Source organism: Dioscorea cayenensis, chromosome 6 (genome assembly GCF_009730915.1).
Source record: "Dioscorea cayenensis subsp. rotundata cultivar TDr96_F1 chromosome 6, TDr96_F1_v2_PseudoChromosome.rev07_lg8_w22 25.fasta, whole genome shotgun sequence".
Classification (NCBI taxonomy): Eukaryota; Viridiplantae; Streptophyta; class Magnoliopsida; order Dioscoreales; family Dioscoreaceae; genus Dioscorea; species Dioscorea cayenensis.
Genome location: NC_052476.1, coordinates 20,375,723 through 20,393,658, shown reverse-complemented (window position 1 = coordinate 20,393,658; position 17,936 = coordinate 20,375,723). Strand labels below are relative to the sequence as shown.

The window sequence follows — 17,936 nt, the reverse complement described above, 5'->3', positions numbered from 1 at the left end:
GTCGCTGACTGGGAACGGGAGGGAGGAAGCGCGCGCCGATGAGGGTCTCGATCTCGCCGCCTTCGCCTTCATCGCCTTCCCCGCCGCTCTACCTCATCTCTTTTCATCTTCTTCGTCGTCGACCTCGGGAAGACCGCGACGATACTCGCTCGTCGAGCGAAGGCGATCGAAAAGGTTGCACCTTTTTCTCTAGCAAGATCGAGATCTAGATCGAGGTGGAGATCAAAAATTCTAGGGTTCAAAAATCCCATTTTTTTCATGCAACGCTGATCGTGATTGTGAGTCGCATGCTTTGTCTCCACCGCCCAAACTTAATCGAATAAAGAGATTTTGGGGGTGATAAATACAACCCAAAAAACTCATTTCTTAAACAGAGACATCATTTTTTTAAACAAAAACCTCATTTCTTAAACAGAAAACTCATTTCTTAAACAGAGATCTCATGTTTTTTTAAACAGAAACCTTATTTCTTAAACAGAAAACTCATATTTTAAACAGAAAACTCATTTTTTTTAAACAAAAACTCATTTTTAAATAGAAAAACTCATTTTTCAGCTAGCGACGCTCGGATAAGACTCGGGCTGAACTTGAAGCGGAACCATTCTCGACTGCGGAGACCGCAACATGGATAGCAATAGGGTTAGGGTTAGGGATCATTCCGGGGTTTGGATCCATGGTGCCTAAGTCGGTGACGGGAACGGAGGGAGGGAAGCGGCGCCGATAAGGGTTCGATCTCGCCGTCTTCGCTCTTCATCATCTTCCCCGTCTGTCGACCTCATCTCTTTCATCTTCTTCGCTCGTCGACCTCGGGGAAGACCGCACGCTCCTCGCTCGTCGAGCTGAAGACATCGAAAGGTTGCACTTTTTTTCTCCTGGCAAGATCGAGATCTAGATCGAGGGTGAAGATCAAAAATTCTAGGGTTCGAAATCCCATTTTTTTCATGCAATGCGATCTGCGATTGTGAGTCGCATGCTTTGTCTCATCGCTCCACTTTAATCGCAATAAAGAGATTTTGGGGGTGATAAATACAACCCAAAAAACTCATTTCTTAAACAGAGACATCATTTTTTTTAAACAAAAACCTCATTTCTTAAACAAAAACCTCATTTCTTAAACAGAAAACTCATTTTTTAAACAGAGACCTCATTTTTTTAAACAGAAAACTCATCTTTTTAAATAAAAAACTCATTTTTTAAACAGGAAACTCATTTTTTAAACAGAACCTCATACCTCATATTTTAAATAGAAGCCTCATTTTTAAATAGAAACTCATTGCACCCAAGGGCATTATAGTCAAACCCTGTCACACTTGCCACAACTTCCCACGCAAGGGACAATTTCGTCCAAAAAATTCCAAATTAACTCTATCAATCACTGTTAGATGTTTGGGGGGTTTAAAAAATCATTTTATTCAAAAAGAAGGGGTTTTTATGGATAGCCAGATTTAGGGGGAGAATCTGTGCATATTGCAAAATTTGAGAGTGTTTTTAGCAATTTTCACTATATTTTATAGTGTTATTTAATGACTTCATAAGTAATATATATATACATACAGAGGGACACTTTTTTTTTTTAGAATGTGTTTAAATTTTAAATCTAGTTATATTCAGTAAACAACAATCATTTGGGATAATTTCCGTATTAGTAAGAAGTAAGAACCATGAGATGATTATCTAACTGTTATTATTAAATATTTTTTTAAAAAATAATATTTTTAACAATAGACAGAGTTAATGTTATATATATATATATAATTGAGAACCCATCATCTAGGGACGTTCCTAGATTTTAAATATAGGGATATCCATAGTAGCCATCGGATGAAAATCTGACGGCTCTTATTATTATGAACAGTAGAAACCGCGTTCTACAGTGTTGTACAGTGATCATGAACAGTAAAAAATGTACAGTGTTTATATAATCAATCAACCATCGGATGATGATTCAACGGCTTAGATTTAAAACGTCCCTAGATTTCAAATCTAGGGATTTACTTAGATGATGTTTTCTCAGTATAATTATATAAATATATATATATCATCATTTTGGTCCAAAACAATCAAAGCAAATTCAGCGAGCTGACATTAAATGACTGCAACGCCCTTGCATCCCTCATAAAAAACAGCTTCTCCTGCGAGGTAGAGTTGAGGGTACTATCGTCCTTTCACAATCACCGAACCTGTTTTTCCAGAGTAGAAAACCCACGACACGATTTCCATGGTCTCATCGATGGCGACGACGACGACGACGACGACGACGACGGCAGGGCTCGACGGCGTGCTGATTCGCTTTGAGGAAGCCACGCGCGACGCGCATCGTCTCCAGCTCCAGACCCTCCGCACGATCCTCGAATGCAACGCCACCGTCGACTACCTGCAACGCCACCTCCCTGGCTGTTCTCTCGGGGTCGGCGACGAAGCCGTGTCCTCTTTCCGGCGTCTCATCCCTTTGTCCTCCTATGATGACTACGCCGATCTCATCCAACGCATCGCCGATGGCTCCGAGTCCCCTGCCGCTCTCTCTCTTGATCCTCTCCTCTGCTTTTTCTACAGGTGATTTCGATCAATGTCTCTTTCTTCAAATTTGTTTTTATAATTTTTTTTTATATATTATTCATACTTTTCATCAGTTTGAAAAGAGTGTTTTTCGGGTAATTATTTTAAATTTTACAGTCATTCTGAATCCAAAGATGGTAAGTTTCCTTAATTTTTAAGTTTTTTTCATGGTTCTGGTTACCTTGTTTTTTCTTCTTTTTTCAATGGATTTCTTCAATGAATTCATTTTATTTCCTCAATTTCTCAGTACTTTTAATGTTTCTCAGTTCGGGAACCAGCACTATGAACCCAAAGATGATACCTTTCTTTGAATCCATGCCTGCCAAATCTTCATCCAGTCTCGCCCACCAATGCAGTTCTGCACTTCTTCAAAGGTTTGCAATCCCAATCACTCTCTTCTTCTTCTCTCCATGCCATGAAATTCATCATCCTTGATTTAATCCAGGCTATTCCCTCCAAGACAATCTATAAATAAGGTTCTTTGGTTCTTGTATGCCGGAAAGATCATTGAAACCAAGGGAGGATTCAGAGCAATGGCAGCCACTGCATTCCCTTTCCAGAACAAGAGATCAAGCTCAACACCATTGTTATCCATGTGTGTCAGCCCTCCAGCTGTTATTCTTGGTTCTGATAACTATCAACAGATGTACTGCCACCTCCTCTGCGGCCTCCACTGCTCGGCCTCCATTGACGCCATTCGTGCTCCCTATGCCGTTGGCCTGATTCGAGCCATTCATTTACTAGAGTCCAAATGGGAGCAACTCTGCAATGACATTGAGTTTGGCTTCTTGAGTTCAGAGTTCATTACTGATTCTTCAATGCGAGAGGCTGTTCAAGAGTTACTCGGTGGACCGAGGCCGGAGATTGCAAAGGCGATTCGAGGATTTTGCAGCAAGGGGAAATGGGAAGGAGTTCTCAGAGAATTATGGCCGGAGGCCCGGTACATTGCTTGTGTAACAACAGGAAGCATGGAGCAGTATTACCTGAAACTCAGGTACTATGCAGGAGGCATTCCGATCTTGTGTGGTGATTACTTCTCTTCTGAATGCTCTGTAGGAATTAACATCAATAGATTATCGCCACCTGAGTCCACAAGCTTTGTAATCATTCCGACCACTGCTTATTTCGAGTTCCTCCCTTTCCGACCGGAAACTCCTCTTGAGACCAATGAAACAGTAGACATATCTGGGGTGGAAATCGGCGAACTGTATGAAATAGTAGTGACTACTTACAGAGGGCTGTACCGATACCGTCTGGGTGACATTGTGAAGGTCATCGGCTTTTACAATTCGTCCCCTGAAGTGAAGTTCATCACGAAGAGCACCAAAGGACTCATCGGAGATCTTCACGGAAAGTGATCTAATGCTAGCAATGGAGAATTTTCAGTTAATGCTAAATGAAAATGAGATGGGAGAAGTTGTGGAGTATGCTGGGTACTTGGAATTGGATTCAAAACAGCAACATTTGGTTGTGTTTGTTGAGATTATTAATACTTGTATGAATTGGACTAATTGTGATTGTAATTTTGTTAACAAATGTTGTCATTTGATTGAAGGTTGTTTGGGGAGTGTATATCAGGTGAGGAGGGCTGGTGGGAGTTTAGGCTGTTTGGAGATTGCCATTGTTAGAGCTGGGAGCTTTGAAGGTCTGGCAATGGTGGCAATGGAGAATGGTGCACCTGCTAATCAGTATAAACCTCCAAAGATCATCAGAAATTTGAAACTTGTTTCTTTGTTGAGAGATTGTGTTATTGCTAGCTACTGTTATTAGCATTGTGGTGTGGTTTTGTTTTTGCATTTATACCCCTGTAAAAAGTTTTAAATTTTATATGTACTGTTGTATAATTGAACGAGGGAACTTCTAATTATGCCTTTTGTGCATCTTTGTTGAACTTTTATTGGCCATATTTTTGTTTTTATAAACATTTTTATTATGCATCTTTTGTATAGCTTTTATTGTTAAATTTTCATATGCCCGCTCATCAATCATCAAGAATTGATTAGTCCACTTGTGTGTACTCATTCATTGGATACAGAGATTTTGTAGTGAGACCGTTTTTACAGTCAGGAATTTTTTTTTGACACCACTGTATTCAGCATGCTTCATAAGTTATGAAAGTCTCTCATAGGACACTTTTTATATCATTAGATTAAAGTCATTTTGATTTTGGTGTTGATATATATTTGATTTTAAACAATAAAATGAATTTATAATTTAATGATTTTTAATAATTATTACAATTTTTTCTTAAATTATATGTTGGGAAGAAAAGAAATTTAGAGGTAAAAAAACAAAAACAAAAACTAATTTTCTAGAAAGTAAAAAATCTCGTTTATATACACACTTTTGCAATTACACCCTTAGAATCTCCTCAAATCACTCTGGTTTTACAAAAAGCTATGAAATTTTCAATATAGTCCTGATAAGATATGAAAATTATTCTTAAACCCGCCCCAAACTGAAGACGTTGTCATTTGGTTTTGGATTTGGATCTCGTTCACTGTCTTCTTCTCTTCCTTCTCGTCGTTCTTCTTTCTGAGATCCGTCGCGCATCGCCGTCGTGTTCCCTTTTGGTAGATCAGTGATTACACTCTTTGTTTTCTCTTTCACAGCTTCTAAGTGATGAAAATCATAGCATTGCTTCATTTTCTCCGATTTGCTACTGATTGCATGCTGTAATGGGTTTTTTTTTTTTTGGATTTAGTGTCACTTGGTTCAAATTTGGGATTTTTTTTTATATATGTTAACTGTGTTATGGTAGAAGACGATGCCAAATTCTGGTTGTAGAATTTCGGATGTTTTAATTTTTATTGGTAGTTTGGATTTCGGAATTCTAATGTGTGTGTTTGAGATCGTATTAGTTTAAAACTACTAAAACAATATGTTCGTAATGGGTTTTAATTCATGTTGTGACATTAAAAAAAGTTGTTTCTCTAGATTTACACTTTGTGGAGTGGTGCGGAATTTATGAGAAAAAAACTTTTTTTTTTATTATTATTATTTATTTTATTGCAAATGAGTCTGTTCTGATGTTTGGAGTAAGATGAAATGGTTGTTTTAGGATTTGGCCTCTTTAGGGTTACAATTTAATCTCTTTTCTTCTCTGTTTTTAATGGTGCCTACTTTAATGTTTGTCTCATCATGCAGCTCAAAGAAATCCTATGGGGATCCCTGAAGGAAGCTTGACTGCTAAACCCAGTTGGAGGCTGAAGTAATGTCTTTCAAGAATGTTTGTTGCCATTGTTGTATTACGCATGCATTTCTCTAGCTAACTTGGTTGTTTATTGTGCTAAATTTGGCAGGTCAATAGTTACAGTTGCATTGACATTGCTCACTAGTTCACAAGCGATCCTAATTGTATGGTCCAAAAGAGCTGGAAAGTATGAATATAGTGTTACAACTGCAAACTTTTCTGTGAGTTTTGACACTTTGTTGATAATTCATTAACATTGCTAGAAAGAAGTTATTTGGCTGTGACATGGAAACATTATCTACTATAATATAATAACTTTAAGGTGATCATTCTTGCGTTTGTAATAGGTGGAGGCTCTGAAATGTGCTTTATCACTTGCTGCACTTAGCAGGATTTGGAAAAGTCAAGGTGTTACTGAAGATAACAGGTGAGCTGACAAAAATGACCAAAATTCTGCTTAGTATTACAATGTGTGTATATTTATTTATTTGTTTGTGTGTATTTACATGTTTGTGTCTTTTCATTTGCGTGACATTAAAGGTTATATATCTTTCATTTTTCAGGTTAAGTACATCTTTCGATGAAGTTAAGGTTTATCCTATTCCTGCAGTACTTTATCTTGTGAAGAACTTACTGCAGGTATGCAGATGATACCTGCTTCAAATGCTGTAAAATATTTTTTTTTTGGGCACCTTAGCTAAGTAAAAGAATTTTTCCTGGCAGTATTACATTTTCGCCTATGTGGATGCCCCTGCTTACCAGATATTGAAGAATCTAAATATCATTAGCACTGGAGTGCTATACCGTATCATCCTAAATAAGAAGTAAGGTCTCAGTTTGTGACAGAAGTTATTACTTTCTTTTATTCTCTCATGTGTACATTCATCACCTTCTTTTATGCATTATTTGTCCGGATGACTTTAGGTGCTTTATTTCTATGTATGCTTGGATTTGTTTTGTACTTTTGTCTTTTATGCATTAGATACATAGTTGTAGATTTTTTTTGTTCTTTCTAATTTGTTTTGGTGGACACCTTCAAATCATGGTATTGTCCTGAATGTTGATATGAGGGATTGAGTATAACGTAAAATGGTGTTTTTTTTATTATTATAATAAATTAAGTCATTTGAATTGCTTTACTAGTTTATCAAAAGAACTATTAAGGTTTCTTTTGAAGTTCGTGAGTGCTACACTTCTAGTTACCTATAAGTCACCACCATGGTTGTGGATTATGTAGTAGTTATTCAGCTCATGTACTTTTCTTTTCCTTTATTTACAGAGTAGTTCGTCATGCTTATCTTTCTGATTTACATCTTTTTCATGATCCATTTTAATATTATGGCTTGACTTACTAGGTTAAGCGAAATCCAATGGGCTGCATTTGTTCTCCTTTCTGCAGGTTGCACTACAGCACAACTTAACTCTTCGTAAGTACATCTTCCTTTTCATGCATGTGTTTTTCTCTATTAAGATAGTAAACTTATTTTAATCTTCAATGTTGAAGATGGCCAAGAAAGATAGCTGTTTGATGGTTTCGTCGTGAATAACCTATTTGGATATGGCAAAGAATCAATGATAGTTTTTTTTTGTTCTTCTGAGAAAGTTAATTTCTTCTGGGATCACATCTATTCATTTGTTCTTGATGGTACAGCTCTGATCGTGTCCTTCAAACTCCTTTCCAAGGTTGGATAATGGCCATTGTGAGTTTTGATTTTTGGAACATCTACACCTTCTTGGGGCCTTTGCTTATATTAACAGCGATAAAGCAAGTTTGACAATCTATATTTCTTGGCAATAATTCTTGCAGATTATGGCACTTCTAAGTGGGTTTGCAGGGGTATACACTGAGGTACATTCTGTAAAGATCATGACATTTTGGCACTTGCCATAATGTATAGAGCTAAGCTAGCAACAGTCTCAAAAATTGGAAATCACAATTTGTGGAAGATATGAAAAGATGTGCCATACCACTATTATCACAATTGTTTCTAATAATTTATCATTCATATTGCAGGCTATTATCAAGAAACGCCCTTCACGAAATATCAATGTGCAGAACTTTTGGTTATATGTCTTTGGAATGTTATTCAACATAATTGCAATTTTCATTCAAGACTTTGATTCGGTTATGAACAAGTAAGCTCAGCTAGGTATTTCTAGTTATATTCCTCTATGAGCTATACCAAGTATAACTGATATGACTTAAATTTTTGCTAACTCAGGGGTTTCTTTCATGGCTACTCATTTATCACCATTTGTATGATTCTTAACCATGCCCTGAGGTATGATGTTCTACTAAATTTTTCTTCATTCAATCATTCCTGTTTTATGCAACTTGTGACTGCCATTGTTCTTATGTAGTGGGATTGCTGTATCAATGGTTATGAAATATGCTGATAATATTGTCAAGGTATATACTATAAACCAAAGCATTTTATATCACACTAGACTTTGCTTAGTGGCCCCTATTGGCGTGCAAATGTGATAATCCAGAGCAGCATATGATTATTCTGCTAAGCTTTCCAGTATATGAAACTATATACAGTATTCTTAAGTATTCATTCTATTTGCAGGTGTATTCCACTTCTGTAGCAATGCTTCTAACAGCAATTGTGTCGGTGTTTCTATTTGGTTATCACCTCTCACTTGCCTTTTTCCTTGGATCCACGTAAGTTGCCAAAACCCCACCTCAATCCCTAGTTCAATCTTGATTTTCTCATGATTACTATACAACATATGATAATTTGCATCGTACATTCAACATTCTCGTTAGTATGTTTTAAATATAAGAAATAGCTACAGATTGAAATAAACTTTCCTTCTTCTTTCAGTGTTGTTTCTGTTGCAGTTTATCTTCATTCCATCGGAAAGCCGCAAAGATGAGTTTATTCTTTCTCAAGCTGTGAACTTGGGTGTGTTAGGACTCAGTCTGTTTCAAGGGCATGTGCTGTTTTCTGATGCCAACTCTCAAGTGCTGGTGTTGCATTGCCAAGAAAGGATGGAGATGAAAGTGGTTATAGAACTTACTACCAAAGACAATTATCTTCTTGTAAGAGACCATTCTGGAATTAAATGAAGGCTGCTGACAACCAAGTAGGCTGTTACATGTATCAAAAGAGGATACTAAGGAAGTTTAGGCTCTTGTAGATAGATCTATGTTCATCTTTACCAGTTAGCTATTTGTGTCACAGAAGATGATATTTTAAACATTTGTGGTTTGAAAATGGCAGTTTAAATATGCTGAGAACAATACTAGCTTTTAAGAGTGCAAATGGGAATAATTTTTTATTAGTGAATTTGCACTTCTGGACTCACGTGCGATGCATTTCTCATTTACTATTAAAAATTAGTTTGAGGAAAAGCTTAAGGAAATTAGTTTTGTTGAATGCCAATTCAAAATTTACACTGTTTTTTGTATGGTCCACAAAATGCTTGTGATGAAGAGTTTCGACAGAGCCTAAATTGACATCCTCAATGGAAGGACCCTTTGTAAGTTTTTTCATCTCATTATTGCACTAATATTTTCTGAAAGATTACTTGGGTTCATCTATTGTTTGCAGCAGGCGACAAAAGAAATCAGCATTTTGTCGCAAGTATCAATGAAAACCAAATAACATATAGATCTAAACTGGATTGACAAATCTTCAGCTTAACTTATAAAATTTGCGAATGGTCGAACTCTTACTTCTTTTATTTGAACACAATGAATCTGGTTGATAGACAGTCTCATAAGTCATAAATGCTCGTTGACTTTCCATTGAGACTAAACTGCATTGATCAGGGCATTTATAACCCATTAATTGTAGTAAATATTGCCTCCTTGTTTTGCGCTGACATGTAAACTTGGTAAGCAAATGTTGCATTTTTTTAATGACTCCATTGTATTTCTGTTGTAATATCAAAGTTTATTCTGCATTTTGAATTCTCTCTTTCGGTTATATAAGGACCCCTAAGGTACACTAAGCACAAGCATAAGAAATGGCCTCTCTCCTTGAGTTGAAGAAAAGCTTAGCTGATTTGAAATCATCTCTTACTCAGGAGGTGATTTAGTATAGGGATGCAAATGGAGTCTCTTGCATCTTCCTTTTTGTTAGCTCTATGTTTGATGTGAAGTTTTAGCTAGATATGTTGTCTTTGGGCAATGGCAGGGATCTTGGGTGGACAATTTGAGTGCTTGTACATTGCTGGACATGGTGCTGCTAGAGAACTACTTTTTGTTTACTGCTCAGAGACACAGAAATTACTTAATGAACTAACCATGAACCTGTGAGTCAGTTGTGCAAGTTGTTCTGTTTGGTTATCATATAATAAAGTCTGTTTCTTTCTTATTTTTATTTTTATTTTGTTCCAGTGGTTGTTGGTGAAGCAATCTAGAAGCAGTGAAATATCAAAAGCTTGATGCATGTGTTCGTCGGCTGAAGGGTGGCAGCAGCAGGTATGATACTCCACTATATTAGTTCACTTTTTCTTAGATGTTAATGATTGCTAATTTGTATCAATTTGGAGATCTCACGACAGTAATGGAGAACTCTGATTCTTTACAATATCAGTTCTATATTGTTTGTTTTATTATTGATGATTGCTATCTTATTCAGATCTGAAAATCTTGGAACAGAAACGGAGAACTTGATTTTAAATCTTAGATGCCCTACTATTTAGTTTTGTTTTTTGTTTTTTGTTTTTATTACTATAGAAAATCCTATCATTTTGTTTGTTTTTATCCGACACAAAAATCTTCGGACTGCAAGGTGAAGCTCTAATAGGCTGGCATTTTTCATTTTGGTTTGTTCATATAAATGCTATCATCTGTTTACTTATCATTTCTTTGTATGATTATGGATTACTTTCTTTCTAATTTACGCCATCCCGAAAATCTTGCAACTATGACGTCACTTGGATTTTTGTCCTCAGATTTATGTTTCATAAATTTCTTGACATAATTTGCTTTTACTGTGAATTGTAACTTATTTGGAGGTGAACAAATCAAGACTTACATATGCTAAATGAATTTCCTCTCATAATCATATATTCTCTGTTTCTCATTATCCCTCCTTTCTTGTCACATGATGAAAATGATGAATCTATCTCATTTACTAAGTATAGTATCACATTTATCACTGGACAAATTTTTTTTCCTAATATAATAAGCACTAGAGTTAATGCCTATTGATGCACTAAAATAAGGAGAACTTTACGATCAAAACCCATGCTCTTAGCACATATTTGTGAATAATTCTAAAGAAACTTTTCTCTTTATTTCAAACCATTATGTGTAAATTCACTATGAGAAGGAGCCATTGAACTTTAAAAATGATTTGAACATGTTGCTGCCTTGCTGGTTATTTGAGTAGAATTTAATCTTCGAAGTGAGAGGGGGAGAAAACTAGATTTAGAAAACAACATGCATGCATATGCAAGTTTTGGAAAATAATTTAATAGCTATGCATGCGGTAATACTAATTAAATCTTCATTTGCATAGCATTGGAGCTACTCGAATTGTCTATTCCTGCATGGTTTTTTCTGACTACTGCAAGGCTGTCAATAATGAAGGGTAAATTCTATTTTCTTGGTTTCAAGTATGCTATCTCGTTACTTAAATTATGTGGCATCTTAACATGAAACCCACTGTGCTGGTGTGATATGTATCTTCAGTGCCTCAAAGATGAGTATCAAATTTTGAAGACCAAGCTTGAGAACATCCAAAAGGTAGAACTTTTTGTTGCTTGCACAAACCTTCTTGTTCATAAGTTTGAATCTTATAAAATTTTTTATATGCTTAGTGATCTATAGCTTGAAGATGACATCATCAGTACTGGAGGCTCAATTGAGTTATGGTGCCCTCGATGCGGCTTCAAGAAAGTAACAAACTAAATGTTGTGTTTTACTTGGTGGAAACACATGTGTCAGCATGGTTTATTGTTTAATTTTTATCAGCATGATTATTGAACAAAGTAGTTTGTTACCAATCATAAATTGCTTGTTGTGTACTTGGTTCCTAGATTAAATTTATTAACCATGAAATTGCTCAACAGATTGATGCTCATCAAGCATGCCATACATTTGCACAGAGGGGGGAAAGGGTTTTTTTTCCTACTTTTTTTTTTGTTTATGGAAGTTGGGAAAAACTAGATTAAGTACGTACTAGAGGCGTAAGGTGATGTCCTCTGTCCTCTCCATTCTTGTTTGCTCAGCACAGCTTCTGATCACTACTGCAGATTGCTTCTTGTCTTCCCAGTGATTATGCAAAACTATGGTTGTGTGCTTTGGAATCCAAACTTTCTAATATTTCCAGTTCACATGTTCTTCATTGGCGACAATCTACCCATCATGTTGATGTTGCCTGCTAAGACACTCAGGGGCTTCACTCTGATGATTGAATTTACATGATTTCTGTCAACCTTGAAAAAGTCACTGGCTATATCTCCCAAAAACATATCTTATAAAATGAAAACCCAGAACGTACAACAATATGCAGTGGGTTCATTTTCTGAAAGTGAAGCATTCTATTTGTCATTACTCACCATAAAATTGTATGTTTTTGTTGGAAATATAGTACCACATCGGTTGTGTAATAGAAGTGTAATGGGTTTATATATAGGTATAGAGGTTGAGCCACTAAGTCTTGAGGCTTTTTGGTGTAAGACCCCTGGTCATATAAAGTCGTATAAGGCGATCTTAGATCGAAAAATATAAAATCTAACATGGTATCGAGCTGCGGGAAAAATGATCACGATAGTTATAGTGGGATCTAGTAAAAGACCTCTGAGGTTCGAGAAGGAACACAAGTCAAGTTAAAATAGGACTCCATGTGTGTAGGACCTCTGAGACACAAAGTAGTGTACTGAGTCACGAGTAAAGCAGACTACGGTGTACAGAGTGCAGTGCAAGTTCGACCCCATGAGTTGAACTTGAGGAGAGTGTTGGAAATATAGTACCAGCATCGGTTGTGTAATAGAAGTGTAATGGGTTTATATATAGGTATAGAGGGTTGAGCCACTAAGTCTTGAGACTTTTTGGTGTAAGACCCTAAGCTCATATAAAAGCTCTATATAGACTCTCTAGTACCAAAAATATAAAATCTAACAGTTTTATATCTTTTCTTTAAAATAAGCAACTTTAAGAGCTGATGATGCTTGAATAGAAACTGGGCTCTCTTCAGTTGAAGTCATTTTGTGCTGATCATCAAGAGGGATTAGTGTGGTCAGAAGCTTGGATTCTATCACTGCCTTCACTGCTGAAGGATCTGGAAACATATCGAACTCTGAGAGAACTTCATAACTCTTGCGTTTCCTCACGACTGTTGTCTTTCCAATTTAATTTTAATTGAAATTGATATAGTAATTCTGCTTTTGAACTCTACACCCCCAATGCATACATTCTTGCATACTACCATAGGACATGGCTTCTACCCTTGAGTTGAACAGAAGCTTAGCTGACTTCAAGTCACTGCTTGTCTAGGATATGATTGTTTAGTATAAGAACTGAAAATGGAATCTCTTGCACTGTTGCACCTTTTGTTTTTCTTAGTTAGATGTTTGAAATAAAGTGTTGCCTTTATTTGTGGTTTATGCAATGACTGCTCATCCTGAGTGAGCAATCTGTTATCTTGCGTCGCATGGTTTTGCTGGGGTACGGGTAACCCCTTGCCACATATAAGCTGCGAAAACACTGGCTCCATCAACTGTGAAGCTGTGAGCTGGTCATGCTAGTTTTCTGTACTAATGATCATCTGTGTTGATATGTTGCTTAATTTGTTTTTTTTTTCCTCTGATTTTTGGTGAAGTGAGAAAGAGATTGTGAACTATCATGACCTGATAAGCTTGACATGTACTCATCAACTTAAGGACAATAATGCAGGTATAATTCACCATTACACCAGTTCTTTTTTCGGTTGTTGTTGATAATTTTCTAATCTATACCAATGCAGAGGTCTTGTACAGTAATGGAGAATTCTGATACTTTAGGATGTCTTTTTTGTTCGTATATTTAGTTATTCATGATTTGTTAAATTATTCTGATCTGAAATTCTCAGGACTGTAACGGAAAACTTGGGTTATAGATACACATGTCTCTTTCCTTAAGGTTGTCATAATACTACAGACAGTCTCATTATTTGTTCCCATTTATTTAGGCATGGAAACCTTGGTACTATGTGGGAGAATTCTACTTAGCTGTTTCATTAATTTGTTTTGTTTGTACAGACGTGATCACCATTTTGTTTGTCGTTTCTTTCAACGGTCATAGATCACTTGCTCAAATGCACTGGTTTGTACCTCTTGGGCTATGACAGAGCGCTTCAATTAAGCTCTGAGGTTTCTGCTTCACTAATTTTCTTGGCATATTTGTCTATATAGTGATCATTTGATGGTGCTAAATTTTTCTGGGGTGAAAAACTTGGAAATTTTACATGCTAACTGGATCTCCCCTGATAATCTATTCAGTGCTTCTCATTTTCCTTTTTATTCTTGCCACATGATTAAAATATTGAATCAAATTCATTTTAAGGATTTGCTCATCAAATAACAACAATCTGCTCATGGTGTTGATATTACTTGCAAGGACATTCACAGGATTTGTTTTAAAATTTTGGATTTAGATGATTACTCTCAAGCATGAAAACCATGCCTAGGTTTTCTCCCAAAAACATATTCTCCAAAAGGAAACAAAGAACATACAACAAGGTTCAATGGTTGAATTCCATGAATAGAAAGCATTAAATGTGTCCTCGTGATTACATTGCTGTCTTTCCATTTTAATATTAATGATTAATTAATTCTCTATATTGAAGTCCTTTCTTCCAGTTATATAAAGATGAAGGCATACACCTTAAGCACACAACCATAGCTAATGGCTTCTGTCCAGGAGTTGAAGAGGAGCTTTGCGGATCTGAAGTATTCCATTGCTCGGGAGGTGATCCTTTAGTATAGGGATCCAAAATGGAGTTTCTTCCATCATGATTTTTCCTTGTTTTATGTCTGTCACAAAACTTCAACTTGATTTCTTGTTTTGCAATGACAGAAAATCCTGAATGAGGTGTTCGATCAACTGTACGAGGAAGGATATGATTTTGCTTCAGAAACGATAACTCTTTTCCATTCTGAGGCTGAGAAATCACTGACTGAACTGACTGCGAGGCTGTAAGTCAGTTATGCAAATTTCTGTATTCCATAATCATATTCTAGAGCCCATCATTATGTAACTTATTGTGTTTTCATTTTTTATCAATGAAGGGACCAAGAGATTGTGAACTTTCATATGCTCGAGGTGGTTATTAATCGTCTGAAGGGAAGCGGCCTTATGTATAATACACCACCACCTATCAGTTCTTTTTTCATAGTTATTGATGACTTGTTACTTTATATGGACACAGTACCTGGGACAGTTTTTATGATACTGATTCTTTAGAAACCTGATTTATTAAGTTTGTTTGATCTATGAGGACTAAGTAATTTTTTCCAACCTGTAATTCTCAGGACAGTAGTGGGGACCTCAGATGACTGTTTCGTTACATTTTGTTTTATTCTGCTTGTCGTTTCTTTCTCTTGTTATAGATGTTTTCCTAATTTATATCGGCATGAAAATCTTGAGACTATGCCAAAGCACTTCAATTTAAGTTCTTAGAATTTTGCTTCATTAAATTCCTCAACATTTTATTTTGTTGGGATTATTAGATGGCGAAAAATACAATTGTATTAAGTTAATACTTGTAAATTTCTTAAAGAAACTTCATACTAAGAGGAAAAAATAGTAGATTTTGTCCTCATTTGAATCGACTTGAAACTTAATACTGACAGGAAAAAAATCACATTCATTTAAAAAACCCAAATAAAGAACCTGACTTTTGTAATGTGTGAAGATTTTCTAAATATATAGTTGGTTTCTATGTGCTAATCCTGCATTACTTTTCCTGTGCACAGCATTGGAGCTGCCCGTTTGGCCGATGCTTGTTTGACCATGGCCACCTACTGTGATGCTTCTAACAAACAAGGGTACATCCTATGTTTCTTGGTTTTAAACATGTGTCTTTCTCATTTTTTTAGCAGAAATATTAAACTCAAATCATCATTACTTATTATCATGTTTTGCTGGAAGTGCAGGTGTGTGGTCTCTCTCAACCATGTCAAAGAAGAGTACCAGCTTCTAATGAGCAAGATTGAAAGCATCCGTAAGGTATTCAATCTCTTCCTTGCATGAACCTTCTTGTTTATACATTGGAATCTTACCAAGTCTTTGCTATGTTTTGTTTTTATTAGCTGGAGAATGAAATCATTGCTGCTGGAGGCTCTATTTGATGGTGCCCTTAGTGTGGCTTCAGGAAACTAGCAAAATAAAGGTGTTGCTTTGTTGTATGCATACACAAGTGCTATTCCTTTGTATGCATGATCTATTGTTCGGTGTCCATCAACATAATTAATAAGAATAAACTAGTTTCCTTTATCAGAATTGCCTTGCTTTGGTGTGTGCATTCAGTTAACTAACCATGAAACTCCTCCATGGAAATACGTGCGAAAAATAAACCCCCTGATTATTCTTCTGATTGGATCAAAAAACATTTGATATACTTGCAGAAAGGTGAAAGTTTTGTTTATTTTTTCTTTTTTCCTTTTTCCAAATGTTGAGAAAGACTATAATAGGTACCTGTTTGAGAGCTTTCAGGTGGTCTCCTCTACATTGTCTTTTGCTCGCAAAACTGCCAATTACTGCAAACTGTTTCTTTACATTGAGTAATTTCGGGAAACTACTACTGTCAAATCTGAACTTTCCAATACATGGACTACTTCTCATGTCCTTCTTTGGAAACAATCTGTCCATTGGTGTCAATATTTACCTGTGAGGATATTCATGAGCTTTTGCTTTGGTTATTGGATTTAGATTTTTCAGTTGGCCATGAAAACATTCGCGAGGATTACTTCAAAAATCATATCCTGTAAACAAAAACACAGTACTTACGACAATATGCCATGGTTGAATGTTCTGAATCCAAACCTCTCTGTGTCATTGTCTGCCTTATGATTCTATGGTTTATGTCGTATCTTTAATATAAGCAATCTTGAGAGCATGTGATGCTTGAACATTGTCTTGGTTGTCTTAAGTTTCTGCTGCAACTTCTTTAGTTGCATTATGAAATACTTGCTAAAGGCTCAAGAAAAAAAGGTTAGTTCTATGTCATATTTGGGTGACCTCATGCTCGGACTTTGCCCTTGCGTTTGCTGCTAAGAATTAAGAGAAATATTGAACAATGTAAAAACCTCGTAACTGTTGCATTCCCATGCCACACAGTGTTCTTTCCAGATTAATTTCAAAGAATGTGCTTATTATACATTTTGAAATTATTTCCCTCAGTTATATAAGGACCCACGAAGGCATACAATTTAAGCACACAAGCATATAAATGGCTTCTGCTCTTGAAGAGCAGCTCAGAAAGTTTGCATCAATTCCTTGCTCAGATGATCGTCCTTTAGTAGAGGGATGCAAAATTGAGTTGCCACATCTTTCAGTTCAGTGTTGGATGTGACAATTTAACTTGCTTTGTGGTTTTGCAATGAAAGAACATCCTAAGTGGGAATAGCAGGTTTCGTTTATATTTAATATTTACCATAGAGAGGATGAGAAAATTAAATATAAATTGGTGGTTAGTTATGGAAAATTGTGTGCCATGATTTTATGCCAGAGTCTATCGGTTAATTTATTTTTGTTTTTTGTTGATTATTGGTGAACTGATTAAGAGGCCATGAACTATCATAATCTCAACATGCATGTTCGTAAGCTGAAGGGCAAGACAGGTATAATACACCATTCTATCACTTTTTTTTTTATATTTTTTTTATTTTTGGTGGTTGTTGATGACCTGCTAATTGTATCGAAACAGATATATTTGGCAAGTAATGGAGAACTCTGATTCCTTAGGGTAGCTTTTTTGTTTAGTTGAGAAGAACTAAAATTAGCACTTTCTTTTCCTCATTGAAGTTGCCAAATCGTTGCGCATTGCTTCTTGATCACAAGTGAATTTGCAAAATACTGTAATATGCTTCAGAATTCGAACTTTCCAAGGCATTTGCTATCTTCCCATGCCATTCATCGACAACTGTCTGCCTTTTTGTCTCGATATTACGTGCAAGGGCATTCGCAGGATTTGCTTTAATTATTGGATTCAGATGATCAGTCTCAACCATGAACGGAGTGTTA

The 17,936-nt window shown here is 36.1% G+C and overlaps 4 protein-coding genes and 1 long non-coding RNA gene across 6 annotated transcripts; all 5 read left to right on the top strand.

The window, feature by feature from the left end:
- The first annotated feature begins 2,208 nt into the window (after positions 1-2,208).
- On the top strand, positions 2,209-4,447 carry LOC120262926 (probable indole-3-acetic acid-amido synthetase GH3.6). Its single transcript, XM_039270836.1, has 3 exons — positions 2,209-2,553; positions 2,823-2,930; positions 3,002-4,447. Exons 1-3 carry the CDS (start codon positions 2,219-2,221, stop codon positions 3,912-3,914), a joined length of 1,356 nt encoding a protein of 451 aa, XP_039126770.1. The 5' UTR covers positions 2,209-2,218; the 3' UTR covers positions 3,915-4,447.
- LOC120263250 (probable indole-3-acetic acid-amido synthetase GH3.6) lies at positions 3,928-4,326 on the top strand. Its single transcript, XM_039271117.1, has 2 exons — positions 3,928-4,051; positions 4,112-4,326. The coding sequence occupies exons 1-2, from the start codon at positions 3,928-3,930 to the stop codon at positions 4,324-4,326; spliced, it is 339 nt and encodes a 112-aa protein (XP_039127051.1).
- A 568-nt stretch (positions 4,448-5,015) lies between the features above and the next one.
- LOC120262976 (CMP-sialic acid transporter 2) lies at positions 5,016-9,045 on the top strand. The gene is made up of 14 exons (XM_039270901.1): positions 5,016-5,129; positions 5,704-5,767; positions 5,859-5,970; positions 6,097-6,176; positions 6,313-6,388; positions 6,473-6,573; positions 7,105-7,176; positions 7,401-7,449; positions 7,557-7,598; positions 7,764-7,885; positions 7,972-8,031; positions 8,111-8,159; positions 8,323-8,417; positions 8,581-9,045. The coding sequence occupies exons 2-14, from the start codon at positions 5,718-5,720 to the stop codon at positions 8,630-8,632; spliced, it is 960 nt and encodes a 319-aa protein (XP_039126835.1). The 5' UTR covers positions 5,016-5,129; positions 5,704-5,717; the 3' UTR covers positions 8,633-9,045.
- Positions 9,046-9,714: 669 nt separating this feature from the next.
- LOC120263350 lies at positions 9,715-12,319 on the top strand. The gene is made up of 5 exons (XR_005537078.1): positions 9,715-10,015; positions 10,101-10,184; positions 11,230-11,301; positions 11,403-11,456; positions 11,531-12,319. It is a non-coding gene; the product is annotated as an uncharacterized LOC120263350 (long non-coding RNA).
- A 523-nt stretch (positions 12,320-12,842) lies between these two features.
- On the top strand, positions 12,843-16,165 carry LOC120263349 (histidine-containing phosphotransfer protein 1-like). Of its 2 annotated transcripts, XM_039271206.1 has the most exons (7): positions 12,843-13,607; positions 14,613-14,660; positions 14,769-14,887; positions 14,981-15,049; positions 15,668-15,739; positions 15,848-15,920; positions 16,004-16,165. In XM_039271206.1, exons 1-7 carry the CDS (start codon positions 13,602-13,604, stop codon positions 16,040-16,042), a joined length of 426 nt encoding a protein of 141 aa, XP_039127140.1. In that variant the 5' UTR covers positions 12,843-13,601; the 3' UTR covers positions 16,043-16,165. The 2 variants fall into 2 exon arrangements, with proteins under 2 accessions (XP_039127140.1, XP_039127139.1); XM_039271205.1 differs by having other exon boundaries at positions 12,843-14,660.
- The last annotated feature ends 1,771 nt before the right edge of the window (positions 16,166-17,936 follow it).

What these genes read in the sequence shown, in the direction of transcription:
- LOC120262926 (XM_039270836.1), top strand. Translation starts at nt 2,219, where the DNA reads ATGGTCTCATCGATGGCGACGACGACGACGACGACGACGACGACGGCA. An exon ending in CTCCTCTGCTTTTTCTACAG is followed by an intron (nt 2,554 to 2,822) that starts GTGATTTCGATC and finishes AATGTTTCTCAG; the next exon opens with TTCGGGAACCAGCACTATGA. An exon ending in AGTTCTGCACTTCTTCAAAG is followed by an intron (nt 2,931 to 3,001) that starts GTTTGCAATCCC and finishes GATTTAATCCAG; the next exon opens with GCTATTCCCTCCAAGACAAT.
- LOC120263250 (XM_039271117.1), top strand. Translation starts at nt 3,928, where the DNA reads ATGGAGAATTTTCAGTTAATGCTAAATGAAAATGAGATGGGAGAAGTT. An exon ending in TGTTGAGATTATTAATACTT is followed by an intron (nt 4,052 to 4,111) that starts GTATGAATTGGA and finishes ATTTGATTGAAG; the next exon opens with GTTGTTTGGGGAGTGTATAT.
- LOC120262976 (XM_039270901.1), top strand. Translation starts at nt 5,718, where the DNA reads ATGGGGATCCCTGAAGGAAGCTTGACTGCTAAACCCAGTTGGAGGCTG. An exon ending in TTGTGAAGAACTTACTGCAG is followed by an intron (nt 6,389 to 6,472) that starts GTATGCAGATGA and finishes TTTTCCTGGCAG; the next exon opens with TATTACATTTTCGCCTATGT. An exon ending in ATTCTTAACCATGCCCTGAG is followed by an intron (nt 8,032 to 8,110) that starts GTATGATGTTCT and finishes GTTCTTATGTAG; the next exon opens with TGGGATTGCTGTATCAATGG.
- LOC120263349 (XM_039271205.1), top strand. Translation starts at nt 14,598, where the DNA reads ATGGCTTCTGTCCAGGAGTTGAAGAGGAGCTTTGCGGATCTGAAGTAT. An exon ending in GATGCTTCTAACAAACAAGG is followed by an intron (nt 15,740 to 15,847) that starts GTACATCCTATG and finishes CTGGAAGTGCAG; the next exon opens with GTGTGTGGTCTCTCTCAACC. An exon ending in AGATTGAAAGCATCCGTAAG is followed by an intron (nt 15,921 to 16,003) that starts GTATTCAATCTC and finishes TGTTTTTATTAG; the next exon opens with CTGGAGAATGAAATCATTGC.